The sequence below is a fragment of the Apiospora marii genome, assembly GCF_038362585.1.
Source record: "Apiospora marii strain CBS 49790 chromosome Unknown utg000001l_segment0_segment0, whole genome shotgun sequence".
In the NCBI taxonomy this organism is placed as follows: Eukaryota; Fungi; Ascomycota; class Sordariomycetes; order Amphisphaeriales; family Apiosporaceae; genus Apiospora; species Apiospora marii.
In genome coordinates this window covers 4,002,620-4,017,012 of record NW_027117372.1, presented here as the reverse complement: position 1 = coordinate 4,017,012, position 14,393 = coordinate 4,002,620, and the positions used below count along the sequence as shown (strand labels likewise).

At 48.8% G+C, this 14,393-nt stretch overlaps 2 protein-coding genes across 2 annotated transcripts; both read right to left on the bottom strand.

Moving 5' to 3' along the window:
- Positions 1-3,063: 3,063 nt before the first annotated feature.
- PG985_001288 (nucleolar protein 16) lies at positions 3,064-3,780 on the bottom strand (the record flags this gene model as incomplete). The annotated part of the gene is made up of 1 exon (XM_066821057.1): positions 3,064-3,780. One exon carries the CDS (start codon positions 3,778-3,780, stop codon positions 3,064-3,066), a length of 717 nt encoding a protein of 238 aa, XP_066691936.1.
- Positions 3,781-7,216: 3,436 nt separating this feature from the next.
- Positions 7,217-9,869, bottom strand: PG985_001287 (uncharacterized protein; the record flags this gene model as incomplete). The annotated part of the gene is made up of 3 exons (XM_066821056.1): positions 7,217-7,380; positions 7,451-8,914; positions 8,966-9,869. 3 exons carry the CDS (start codon positions 9,867-9,869, stop codon positions 7,217-7,219), a joined length of 2,532 nt encoding a protein of 843 aa, XP_066691935.1.
- Positions 9,870-14,393: the final 4,524 nt, after the last annotated feature.

Below are 14,393 nucleotides of genomic sequence, written 5' to 3'. Positions count from 1 at the left end.
CGATCCCCTGCTTTCTCATTGCCGTGGTGATTATCCTCTAGAAGGAAGCTAGAAATATTCCATGCATGGCGTAGAAGAGGGTTGCGGCACAACACAACTAGTAGGTTATATGATATGATATCTGCCCCTTTCCCGCTACCACCACTTCATGTGCCCGACTAGACGAAGAAGAATGGGAGGGCGATGATGCAAGCAGGGTGGTACCCGTCACTATCAATACAGATACAGACTCTATCTCAGGCGTCCCTGCGATGCCCCCCAGCTCGGCATTGAGTTCCCAATCGGGGAGCTCCTAGCGCCCTTCTGCCCCGTCCACACAAGAAGAGGTACCGTACCGCCCAAGCATCCCGGCGGAGAGTGCCAACCGACCCAAGGGCCACAAGTCGCAATGCATCGGAGGCGCTATCTCCAGTGCGACACCACTAACGATGCAGTGTCCTTTGACCGTCTCCAATATATGTATGCACTTATTGGTTTGCGTGCCGGGTTTCTCATAGGCCCTGGGCCCTGCCTCTCTACCCATTTGACAGCATGGGGCGGTACCTGAGATGTACTTCCCGTACGGAGAGGGGGGCCCCATTAGGCGCCGCTGCAGGGCTTGCAGATGCCCTACCTACCTAACTACATACTTCTTGTACTTGTTCCATGGTTTAACCCTTCGTGGTCTATGTGCTCTTGGCGTGCATGGTGGTGGTCGTTCTGGAGACCTTCTGGATTCGGGCAATATGCGGCTTTGCTAAAGACATCAGACGAAAAGTAGAGAGAGGCCTATAGGCTTACACGGCATATGCAACGGGCTTGCAGGCAGGCGCGGGACATTGTGTGTGTGTGTGTGTGTGTGGCTCGCTGCGAATCACAACGAGCGTGGGGATCGGCACTGGCCCTACCGCATGGGGACAGCCCGAAAGCCAGCTGCAAGCTGCGTCTACTCTCATGTCGTCCCTGAGGCTATCGACGACATAGTATTACCGCCTGTAGCCGAAACGTGGTGGTGGGAACACGCTGCTGCCGCCGTGATACAGTTGCTATTGGCAATCCTACCCAACTATCAACGAACAGCACCTACCTGGCGTTCGTCCATGGTCTTCTGGAAGGGAAGGTCGTCTCGATCACGATAATGCAAAGGGATTCTGGCCTGGTATCGACCGTATTATTGCTGATGATATAACGACGACAAGCATTTGGCGTGCAGTGATAAAGCCCTCTTAGTAAGACAATAGCTTTGTACTTGACCTGAGAACGCCTATGCCGAGCTCGTAGATAGGTTCAAAACAGGAAGTAGCTACTGGGACGTTGGCGGGATGCTAATGCAGGTGTCCAGCAGCGACCGGTCCAAATGCAGGAGGCTCTTGAGGAGGCTGACTACTCTCCAGTGATAAGCACGTATCACAGGTCCCGGGAGGCGAGTTAGAACACACAGCTGGTGTAGCTGATTGGCCAAACCGCAGCAAAGAGCGAAAATTGTCAGTGATTGAAGTCATTGCTGTCAGAGACGTGAAAACGCAGGAAGCGAGTCGTCCACTAGACAGCCTCCCTCCAGGTAACCATACAGTTGGGGGGGTACGATCATTGGCGCTTGTTCAATGGAATACCGAGCAAATTAATGATGTCCGCCGAGCACGTGTTTTTCAATTAACATATCCCAATAGCCTAGGAATTCTAATTTCAGTAACGCTCATGCAAGCTGAGATAGGGGCTATCCATATCGAGCTTCGCGTACAGTTAGGCATGTATTAAAACATTATATATATGTTAAGTAGTAACATCATATGGGTTATATGTCTTAACTTACAGGGAAAGGAACCCAAATGGCGCTGGAGGATGACTTATATTAGGTGATTCGCGGTTGGATACTTCGTTAGAGTATGTTCATCGGTGCAGCTTAGATGCCAAGCCTGCCAACCCCTTTCCTGTTTATTGGTGGATAGCCTGCAAGATTCATTCTCGAAGTAGATCCATATGATGGCACATCGTCATACAATTGTTCAATGAGTGTATGTTGCTTTTTGGTGACATCTAAACACTTGTATAGCTCAAATAGAATGCGAGCTCATCATGATGAAATTGGCAAACGGCTTGAGGGGTCTCAAATCGCTGGCCACTTGCTTACACAAGGAACAGTGACAACTGGTTGGTACCATGGTGCATACACCAACCAGCAGCACAGACACAGGCACAGTTGGCAGATGCCTGTGGCATTTCAGGAAATCAAACGGGATAGAAAAAAATAACATGCAAAAATGTTGGACCCAGCGGGAGTCGAACCCGCGATCTTCCCATTGCGAATGGGACGTCGTACCCCTTGACCATGGGCCCGTGTTTTTTGCTGTTCCCAGTGGGAATTATGCTTCATTGTAGTTTATTCTGGTTGAAATAGATAGTTGAGAGTCAGGTATTGTCAGTACAAGCAAACGGATTGTTGGGCAAGTGGGTGGGGTGGTTGTCCAGTGAAGGCGGAAGGAGCAGCTCTCTGTTTGCAATGGGGAGAGCGGCTGCCTAACTGTAGGTAAGTACACACATACATCACTGTACCTACACACAGACAAAGGGGCATATTTGATTAAACTGTCCCGTACCCATGAGAATTTGGTTGGAAGTAATCGGCTACAGGTGCTACTTGATGGCAACGACACAGATTTGGTCATGGGGCACTACAGGAATAGCTACAGCGAGATGCTATATGATTACCAACTCGAGTGCCAGCTTCACGTATAAGTGCCACAACACGGGTTACCTAGATTGATACCTTTACATATGGAGAAGATGAAATATGGTTGATACGGCAAAGGGCCTCCAAGGAACATACCGTAGCGTATGATCGTGGCACATCTTGATAAACCTGCTTCCAGCAAACGCCATGGTAGGCCCCTGAAGCGAGAAATTTCCGAGACCAAAACGCGGTTCACATTCATTGACGGATGGCAGTATCCCATGAAATGGCATGAATTGACTTTTGACCTGTACAACTCCCTAAACGCCAGTTGGATGCCAATGCGAAAAGCAAGCTTATCATCAGGTCTATGTATGTAAATAAGAACCCCTCTCGATCCCCCTCTCGCCAACTTAAGCCTTCTCGCCCTTGAACTTGGCGATCCTCCTCTCGAGGTCCGCCTCCGTCTGCTGCATGGGGTTGAGCTTGCGGTCCCGCGCCATGGCCCGCGTGTTGTCACCGTGCCTGTCGATCAGGTCCTGCAGCCACTCGCGCTCGCGCTGGCTCTGGCCCCGGATGTGTTTCTGGCGCGGCCGGTTGGCCTCGGCCTCGAGCGCCTTGACCACGTTTGTGCGCACGCCGTCCTCGTTCTCCTCCTCGATGCCGCCCCAGGTCTCGCCGTCGTCGCCCATCTCCTCATCGTCCTCCTCAGCCTCCGAGTCCGTCTCCAGCTCGTTCAGCGGGTCGTTGAGCGGGTTGGGCTTCGTCTTCTTCTCGTTTGTGGATATGATGCGGATGATCTTGCCGTTCTCGTCGCGCTCGACCCGCGCCTCGGTCACGGCGCTGTCGTTCCTGCCCAGCATCGTGATGGCGAAGGGGTCCGTCGGCTTGGTGGAGCGGCCCGCCGACTTCTTGGACCGCAGGTTGGGCTCGACGCCGCCCGTCGGCGCGTTCAGGCGGGACACAAGGCCCAGGCGGCGGAAGTTTTGCGCGGTGGTCAGCTCCTTGTCCCAGTTGTGGGCGATGATGTCGTTGCCGAGCGGGTTCGCGATGCGTCTCGGCCTGGACGAGGGCTGGCGGACCGAGGGACGGGACGAACGCCGCTTTCTCTTTTGGAGCTCTCTACCCATTGTGTGTGTGTGTTTGGGGTTGTTTCCTTGACTTGTGAGGTTGAGGTGCAGCGGAAGGTATAATAGGATCGAATTGATAGCACACTCCAGCAGCGATGTATGGTTGCTTCACTGTTTGGATTGCGTACGGGTAACTTTTTTTGTCTTATCTTATCAGAGAGCTGCTATAAAAATTCCAATCGCAGATTATCTGTGGCGCAATCCCCCACCATGGTGGCTGGAGCAATAAACAGGTACCAGGGGCTCGCTTAACCCACAACGAAGCCCCCACTCCCATACCCACTTTGTCATGCACAACAGTTTACAGGTAACCTTTGATGCCATCCCCCCTGTCTGCCTGTATCCCTTACTTGCCTCTATCTTCACGTGAGTATCTATCTGATCGAAAGTTACGTAAATCGAATTGGGGTAACCAGCACAGGGATATGGGCGATGGGTATGTGCTACAATCCCAAGGCCAGAAAGAAAAGGCACGTGCTAGCGCCAAGAAGCTTATCCTGACGACCGGGGGTGGCTAGTGGGCGGAGTGGCAGGGAAAGCGGACAAGGCCGGCTAACCACAGGACAACGACCTACTGTTCGGTACGTACACACAAGCGCCGGCCAACAACGACCTTCCCGATTCAGCCATCGAGGGCCTGCGGGCATGGGCTGATTCCCCCAACTCTTTGCCCTGGTCACACCAAGCCCACCACCGTTGGAAAAGGTCCCCAGTTCGCAGGGAAGAAGAACCTCCTCCTCTTCAACTCGCTCTGCGCGATGGTAGTCTGGCAACTGGCTCCTGGGAAAAGCCTGGGCTCTCCCGGGCTTGGTCGCTTAGCTGCTTGCTAGCATGGGTCTTTTTGTTCGTCGACTTTCGTCGAGTGGGAGACCCAACAATTTGACCCGGCCATGGGACATCAGGGCCGAAAACTCCTGTCAAACCGTTTACATGTATCTACTCCGCACGTAACACGCAGGGCTGCAACAGTGGGTTGCGACCGCAGCTGTCGTCGGAGGAAGATGGGAAACCTTGACACATAGACTCCCTCCGTGGATGCTATTGCGTGCTTCCCTCTGGGCCATGCCCTGCGTCCGTTCATCGTTTGATCGCCTCGGTGTATCTCGTTCCTGCTGTCGACCAGATCCTCCTTCGCTCCACCACACTCGACCAGAGCACGCCTTGTCCGGGCCGCTCCAGAACCTTGAGCTAGAACAGCGAGCAGGACCGTGTGCTGATCGGTGCGGCCCCTCCTCCGTTCGACTCACAACCAGCCTGCCTACAGGTAGGAGCAGGGTTGGAGGGGAGATCCTCGCTGGATCGATACTTGGTCGGCGACGCATATCCGTCCTTGCGCAGCACAGTCACGCAGGTCTAGAAGCAGCGCGAGAGAGCCTCGATCTTTCTCCTCTCTTTGCTGGGGCTCGCTTACGCCAAGGCAGGGTGAGGAGAAGCAACTATGTTACGTCTTACAGTTTCGTTACTGAAGCAAACGTCTGCCTCTCTCCCTCCGAGCCTCCCTCTTTTCTTTCTCTCCGGGGCTAGGTGTAGGTACACGGACCTTCAAGTACTCTTTATTCTAGCGTCATCTTTGTTTGCATGCAACCTAGTAATGTGTTGGTAAGCTGCGATATCAAACGGGTTCCCAAATGGATGGCGTGCACATGGCAGCGATGCGCGGAAAAACATTCCCATGGTAACGGAAACGGGGAATCTTAATAGGCCCGTATTATCATAGTAGGATCGTGGTATTATTAGAGTACGCTATCCGCTGGCGTGCCCGGTGTGTATTATTGCTGGATGCGCGCCTGGCAGAGATGCTCCGAGTAACAAGAACCCACCACGACAGACAGGGGTGACGGGTCTGCTCTGCTTGTTGTTGCATGTGGACGGCGTGTGTATCACCACCACCGCCGCTACGGTTGCTTTTGCTGCCCTGAGCCACACCTGTTGCAATTACCTGCAGCTGACGTCAAAAATTACATAGGCATTCCAACGCCTGATCGTGGCAGAGTGAACTCTACACTGGGTATTGGGGGAGGAGGCAGTAATCACTACGTTACTGTTTATAAACACAGAAGGGCGGCGGTAGTCAAACTGTCTGGTACGACACACGGACAGCTGGGCATGCGACAGTACGGGTGGGACGGAGCCGTGAGCCTTGTATTTTACCGTAGGTAGGTACATCGTATAAATCTGGTAAAGTATGTAAGTAATGTTGTAAGTGGCCCCGGCCGCGCTGCAGAAATCAAGCCTTCAACTGCGGTGGAACTGTGGAGGCGCGCCTAGAAATGGTGGAAACCCTCGCCCAAAAGTCCAAGTCATCGGGATTGAGCGCTGTTTGTTCCTAGTGGTTTTCCCAGGGTACCTATGTAGTCTAGTAGTGTGTCGTTCAGGGGTCCAAAAGAATGGTTCACCTCGCGACCATGTATCATGAACCTGTACTTGCATCAAGTATCTTCCATTTCATACTTAAACCCCACCCACACTCTTCGTGTATGTATCGCAGGGCTTTGTACACGGCCGTTTGATTGGCATACATATCAGTTGCAGTGTCGCGGAATCTCATTATATGTAAGTCGTGAGTGACAGAATGTGGAGATCAGGTTTTCATAGTGATGATCAGTAGTGGTCCAGTTAGTAGGGCATTCAAGTAGGTGTATGGGGGGTATGCAATTCCAATAGCAAATCTGAGTGGGTTGCCGCTGGAAGATCGGCTATCGCCCACCCACTTCTTGCTATGAATAGGTAGGTACATACATGGCCAGGTGCCTGTGCTCACAGGCCGGCGGATGCATCAAGAAATGCAAGGAGGGTCGAGGGGTGGGTAGTGTAGTGGTGTCGGCCTTTCGGTCATTTGCTATTTGCTGCGCGCCCTCTTCTGACACTGCTACCCCTCCGCGCCGGATGGCGACAGCGTATCGGTTGCTATTAGCTCTAGTCTTAGCTTCACGAGTCGCATCCATCTGGCAGTGACGTGTTGGCCGAGCGCTGCAAAATTTCCATGTATCATGGCAAGATCAGTTGATGGCCAATTCTCCCTTGGAGGGGGCGAGGATCACGATTTGGTCTTTGAGCACAAGCCCTGGAGATCGCTGTTCATGATCCATTGGCAGTGGTATGATACCGTTCCATGGCGCAATCATCGTTTGAATGTTTGAATACACCACTCTGGCGCGCCCGTCTTGATAGACTTTCCCAAGTATGGAATCCCAGTATCGTCATATTCCGTCTCTTTTGTAAAGCCCAACCCATCCCGTCATGCCGGGAGTCGTGTCGAGAATCATATCCATAAAGCCATTATCCATCAGAAATCCCACAGTAGTATGCCCATCCGTAAGTAATTGTACATGATAAAAATTCAGATTCCGTCCAGCGCCGTGAACATGATCCGGTCGCAATGCTCGCAAGAGAGGAAACCGCAGTCCCTTGTATGTATATGTATGCCGTAAACATTTCAAAACATCATCCATTCCACTTCGACACCGGCCCCTCCAATGCACTTGGTCCAGTTAAATGGGCCTCTTCGTTGTAACAGCCTGCCGCTGGAATTCGACTCGGCATCGCGGTAATCGCCAGCCCAAAGTCGTTCGAGCACGTCGATGGCAGAAAGATTGTTCACTGCAAAGGAGGTCGGGTTAGAAAAGGTGTCTTCTTCAAAATGGCACGCGTATAGGAAGGATTTACTTACTGTATCCACTGCGCGACATGATCTCGCGGCACTTGTTGCGTACGATATTCTGCTGCAGTTCATTGACGCATTCGCTTCCAGCCACGAAGAGCGGCCAAAGCAAGAATTTCTCCGCGCTGCTGCCAGTTTCGAGGGAGGTTGCGTAGTAAACAACCTGACTGACCAAGTTGCGAAAGCTCTCATGACCAGAAGGTATGTTAGGGGATGCCAGGCGTTCAATGTACAAGAGAGCCGCGTAGCGGAACGCTTCGGACAGTGAACCGAGATCTCGAATCAGGCTCGAGGACGGGGAACCGGGCAGAGACGCCATTAGACGGTGAGGCTCGAAGTCCCAGCTCTGGAGAGCACTGCGAGCCTCCTTCCACTCGCGCCAGAAGGTAGAGCGGTGGTCTTCATATGAGGGCGACGAGCAAAGTCCGGAAGAGATGAGCTCTTCATCATCCAGCTGTGTGGCGAAGCCGTTGCCGTCAAAGCGGTGCGCAGCGCTGGCGATGTTGAAGAAATCCCCTAGGTGCGAATTTTTGAAGGCGTGGGAAGGCGAGGCCAATGGTGATGAGGCAGAAGGGGTTCCAATGCGGCCCGTAGCGGTAGCGAGAGAATTGGACACTGGCCGATGTTGAGAGAGTAGATTCAAACGGCCAAGTTTCATGACTGTCTTAAACAGTTCTCTGTCGCACCCGACAAAAAGCTCGGCTCCTGGGGGTAAAAGATGAGAATCCGATGGCACGCCATAAAACGTGTGGTTCAGTTGGGCCTCGCGGTCGTTGATGCTGGCCGAAATGGCGTCAAAGTAGGTGAAGAGGGCCTCCATCCATGCTGAATCGCTGGAAGCTTGGTATGGTGCTGAATTCCGCATGCTCAGGATCTTTTTCACCCCGGCGAACTGCGTATGAAACTTTGCAATACCCGATTCTACCATGCGGTAGTGGCAGAGCAGCAGGATGGTCGCCAGAACAGAGTCGTGGCAAGACTTGGAAGAGTTATTGAGCTGCTGGTTCAGCAGATGGACCGCCAAGTTGCGGTGTTGGTACTCTTCGGACAGGGGTAGGTCATCAGACTGTGCTTCGTGGTTGTCGGAGCTTAGGCGCTCAGGAGAGTCTCGCGCCCGTTGTCCGAGGCTCAACCTTCTCTTCATCCTCAGATTGCACGCTGCTAGTGCGCAGATGGCATGTTGCAGGCTCCGGCTGCTGGAAGCTAGCCGCAAGATATGATCCCGGAAAGGGTTGTTTGGCCCGTCAATGAGTACCATGGAAGGGCACATGGTGTTCTCGTAATAATCCATGAAGAAAGGCATCTTGGCGATGAGGTCTGGTGTCACCTGTATTGAGTGCCCCTCGAATGAGGCGGCTAAATGACCCTGCTCAGAGCCGAATATATTCAGATCTTCGTCTCTGGCACTAGTGTGTGCCCAGTAGTGTCCGGTCGAGCTGGGGCTTGTGCTGAAGTTGTCAACGTCATGGACGCCTTGCAATTATTGTAAGCGAGATTCGAGCACAAGGTGGAAAGGAACCTCACTTAGTGTGTCACTGTCTGCGGCAAGGAATTTTGAGGCACCCACTTGGCTTTCAAAGGTGTCCTGGTGAGAGCTGAGGCTTGAGCTTGGTTCCGAGGGGGCATAGATCAGGCCAGGGCACGAGGTCGGCCCACGTTGGTCGATTAAGATGGCAGAGGCAGGGCTCCGGGGTATGGGCGAGTTACTGTGCCCATTGTAGTTATCATATAAAAGACTCGGGCTGTTCAGGAAGGGCATGTCCTCGCGAGGGAACGAATGGCTCATGGGTGATATCGCGTACTCGACATCGCTAAGAGAGTCGACCGACGACGCGAGGCCGTCGGCTATTCCCGAATAATGACCAAGGGATGTGTTCAGCTTCTGGATTCTCGGGTGCTCGCTGCCGGCGAAGGTCATACCTCCCCAGCCCTGTGATGTCATCGAGGGGGCCGCCTCGCCCTGTGAATAGCGGGCAAAGTCCTGGTATGTCGCGTACGGTGTGGAGGGGATCGATCCTGGGTGGTCATGATGGTATTCGACGTCGTCTCTGGAGTTCCCATCGTCGCGGTCACCCCAGTGGCTGGTGACTATACTGGAGTTTGCCCGGGCTCGGGTGGGTGTTGCCCTCTTCCCCACTGGCGCAACGGGCGGTGCCTTCGCGATCGGCAACGAGAGCCCTCGCAGCTTGCCCCGACTGGCTACCCCAACACCCCAAGTCAACTGAGTCTTGTAGCCCGAACATTCGTTCCCGACCTCGAGGCATTGCGAGCAGTATGGCCGCCGGCGATCACACTTCGCGTTGCGCTTCATGCAGGCGAAGCAGTCGTCAGCCGCTCCTCCAGCAGGTGCCCGTCTCCGACGTTTACGGGCAGCCTGCGCATCCTTGGCCGCCGTCGAGTTTGGTTGTGGGGGAAGCGAGACGGTCATGGCATCTAATGTATGCAACAGCGGGAGGGTAATGTAAGACTTCTTTCTAGGACCAGGCACACACGATAAGTCGAAAAGGGAAACTTCTTGTACACGGGAAAGGGTCTGAAAGTTTGAGCCCTCAGAGAGCGTGTCTTTGACTGGCGTGGGTAAATGGAGTTAATATGGAAAAGATAGGATCGGTATGTATGGTATGCCAGTGTGGACGAGGTTCAATGGGGGTGCAGGGTCACAGGCGCAGAGCAAATGGGACAAGCAGATATAAGTTGAGGATAGCTCATGAGGAACGCATCCATCCATTGTACACAACAACGACCCCCCAAGCTCCAGGCTACTTTAGCACGGTACTGTCCGAGTACATGCAGGGCCCTGTGATGCTGATGGGTCTGCCGCTGGATATGTGTGTGGGAGGCGATACATAGCATGCCGGGGGAGGCGGACATTGGGAAGAATATGGGCAACGGGTACAAGGTCTGGACGGGGGCCGAACATAGAGGAGGGGGGGGTGATTCGTTCAGAACCGGTGGACGCGACAATGAGAGATCAGCGGGATATACCCTCGAAGGAGAACAAGGGTGCTGGGTCGACAAGGGGGCCCCTGTAGCAGCAGAACACTCGTTGCAGGTACGTACATGTATGCATCTGCCTACATGCAGCTGCTGAGAAGCAGGGGGGTGAGGAATCGAAGAGTCCAATGAGGGCTGCGAGGATGCAATGCCACCCCGTTGGCCGCTGCCGCCACGGCGGCTTGACGAGATGGGATTTGATGGGTACCTTAAAGCATGGCTACCTGTATGTAATCCATCTTTCGAGAAGACGGCGAGAATGAAGGTAGCTCGATGCTCCCGCCCAATGAGAAGCGGCGAACCAAGCCCGATTTGTGCGGAAGCGCTGCAAGGACCGAGGTCCTACACATCTCTGACTGGCAATGTAGGTGATGTGTGGTATGCCAGTGCGTACCTCCCAGATAGTGCTTTTGTAACGCGACTGGCTGGTCTACCATGGTCAACAGTGCTTGCTCTAGCACCTGGTAATTGAAGCGACAGAGAAAAGAAATGGCGGGCTTCTTCAGCCGATCGACCACTTCCCTCGTATGAACTGGTAGACGGCTATAGGAGACAAGCGTAAGTATGTAAGTGTACATACCACTCGTTTGTTGTCGTTGAACTACCGGTAAAATGATATAACCTAGGTCTACTGGTTTGGAAATCGGGGTTTTGGCTCGTGTGTTCCTGTACTTTACCTAGAGCAGGGGAATGAATCGGCGTTTTTGGCGGGGGAATCCAGGCGCTATCGCAGGGTCGGAGCTAGGAGGTACAGTAGGTAATTGGTAGCGATGTCATGAGCACTTAGTTTAAGTCGTTAGCTGATATCCACTATGCATGTATGCGAGAGTCGCTAATGGGTGCCCGCCCGAGGATGGATCTGAGCCGGTCACAGAGCATTAGCATTGTGTGTTTCTTTTTCCTTTCGTACTTTGATGCGTCATGTCGTATTCACTCGTCGTCTCGCTCGGCTGATGTCTACCGACTTATTCATGTGCGGCCGTTATGAACAGGATTTCTGCAAGCAACGGACGGTATTGCAATAAGTCCGTTTGCCTGCCTACATGATACCAATGTAGGATCAGAAGTCAGTTGGAAGTAGCGGTCACGTTGTTAGTGTCGAAGTTTATTTCGCATCTAATCTCGTACCCCATCGCAGCTGTCAGAAGCCAACGTGATGGCATGCTCCTCTCATACTGCTAGTATATGCGTGATGGGACAACACAAACGGTGCTATTTTAGTATGCGTTTTGCCTATAGGCCACACGCTATTCCCCCGGCCACCAGATGTGCGAACGAGGTGCAATTTTGGAATCTATCGTGGACGAGGTTTGGGGTGAAGCTACAGGCCCTGGTGTGTACGGTGGACTGGGCTGGAAGGTACCTAACTTGGAGGTAGTAGTTGCCCAGTTTCCACTGAGGGCGGGTGAGCGAGGTACCCGCAGCAGAATCCCGCATCCTGTTTTCCCACCCGATACCCACGACTGAACGGGATTGGTCCAGCCTGGAGAAATTCCTGGATTTGCTGACCACGTCCATTTATGTAAAGAAATAGGTACGGAATGTGGGTAGAGACAAGCCTGAAGCGCGGTGTCCTGTCTCTTGGAACCCGCTCCGACTAATAAGCTCACCTCACCTAAGTGCGACGGGGGCAGCCTTGCCGTCTTCCCGTACTCGCACGCACTCTTGCCAAGGCTGTTCCTTGGGTACACGATAGGATGACCTTGTCAATTTCCATGCATCAACACAAGAGGGGAGGATCAAATAAAAAAAGGTTTAAGCAAACGCCTGACAGCAAGAACGAGAACCTTTTGGGTGGAATTGACTTTGACCTCATCACAAGCATCAGAGGGGTTCCCTGCTGGTAGTCAAGTCGGATACAAAACCGAGGGAGAGGGCAAAGACTTCCCAGGGCGCCCAAGTGCCGCCCCAGTCGCCCGTCATCGCTAAGCATGAGTGTGTAAGTAAGTGTCGGGGTTTGAATTAGACCCATTCCAGGTTTCTTACTCGCTGAGGGACATGATCTAGGTCAACCTATGGGTGCGGCCGAGGAACTCATACCTAACCAAAGTCCATCGTATGCCGACGGGTCATCAACAAGCTAGTCGTTGAAAATGAGGGTTGTCCTTTCGATATAGAACACACTACTTGGCTAGTTCCGCCGCGTCTCTTGCCCGTTTGTAGTGCGTGCGTGTGGTACAGTAGTGTGGTAGCGCGTGGCTTGCCTCCAAACATGTAACGAGCGCGAACTGCATACTCGATTTACTCACTGTAGGTGCCGCACTCAGGCAGTGAAGGCGATTGGGACTGACCCATTGACACATGGCTTCCGAAAATGTACCGGCTACATGTAGGCTCACATGTAATAGCATAGAACAGCCTGAAATCCAGGTGGTGATTTCCTGCCATGCTGCTCCATCTCCCGGGTACAACTACTAGTAGGCACAGGCCATGTTACGTATCTACTAAATTAAAATTTAATAAACGCCAAAACCTTAAGATACGCCAAAACTTTTAAAATAATTAATATTTATTTTAAATCAATTTATTATTAAAAATAGTAAATTTACAAAGTTAACGCGTTGTATATATTTATAATATTTTTAATTATTTACTATAATAAAATATATTAGTTTTAAAAATTATTAAAAATTATTAAAGATTATTAAAACTTATTAAAAATTATATTACGATATTTAAAAAAGATATTTTTTTTATATTAACCGGGTTAATAACGGTATAATAAATATAAAATATATAAAATCGGCGCGTTTTTAACCGTATAATATATAACTTTATTTTAATAAGTTACTATTATCTTTATTTTATTAAATTAATAGTTTATTAGTTTAAAAATATTTTAAATTAAATTAATCGAGTAATAATTATTTAATAATTACACGCGTTAAAAAAAATAAGTTATCGATAAAGTTTTATAATTATATTAATAGACTATATCTATTAATTAAATTAAAAGATAAATTAATTATTATATATATCGCGTTATTATAAAAAAGGGGTTTTATAATATATAAAACTACTTTATAAAGAATAATTAATAAAATCTTAATATATTACTTTTATTTATTTATTTTTAACCAATTAATAAATAAATTTTAAATTAATTAACTTAAATTATATAAATTTAAAACCTTATCGAAAAATATTAATTAATTACTTACCGTCGATTAATTTCGATTTATTAAGAATTATTTTAATTTATATAAAAAAAACGTTAATAATTTAAATATTAAATTAATAAATAATTAAAATATTAATAAAATTAAAGTATAAATCGATTATTTTACTATAAGTTAAAATATTATTATTATTAAAATAAAGGAGAATAATAAATAATATTTAATCGATTTTAAAAATCGAAAATTTAATATTATAATAAATAACGGATTTATTTTAAATAAAAAAATACCGGCGTACGCGATTTTTAAGGTTTAATTATAAATTCGTTAAAGGTTATAATATAATAATTAGGTTAATAATAATATTATTTTTAAAAGAAAGTTTAATACGTTTATAATTAAATAAACGATATTAAATTATTTTAAATATTTTAATAAATATTTTTTTTATCGATTTTTTACTTTTTAATTAAAAATAGTCGATAATAAAAGAAATAAATATTTTCTTTTATATTAATTTAATATAAATAAATATAATATAAATAAAAGCGGTAAGTTTAAATTCGATTTTTATAATAAAGGAATTTAATAAATATATAATAAGCTTACGATTTAACGTTTATTAACGTTAAATAATTTTATTAATTATATTAATTTAAAAGTAATAAAATATTACTTTTCTTTTTATATTATATTATTATTTATATTATTATATTTTATTTATTTTTTTTAATCGTTTAATTTAATAATATTTCGGGTTATAAAATAAAACTATTAATAATTTTTTAAGAAATATATTATAAAAAAGGAATTAATTTATTTTCGGTTTAATTTTATCG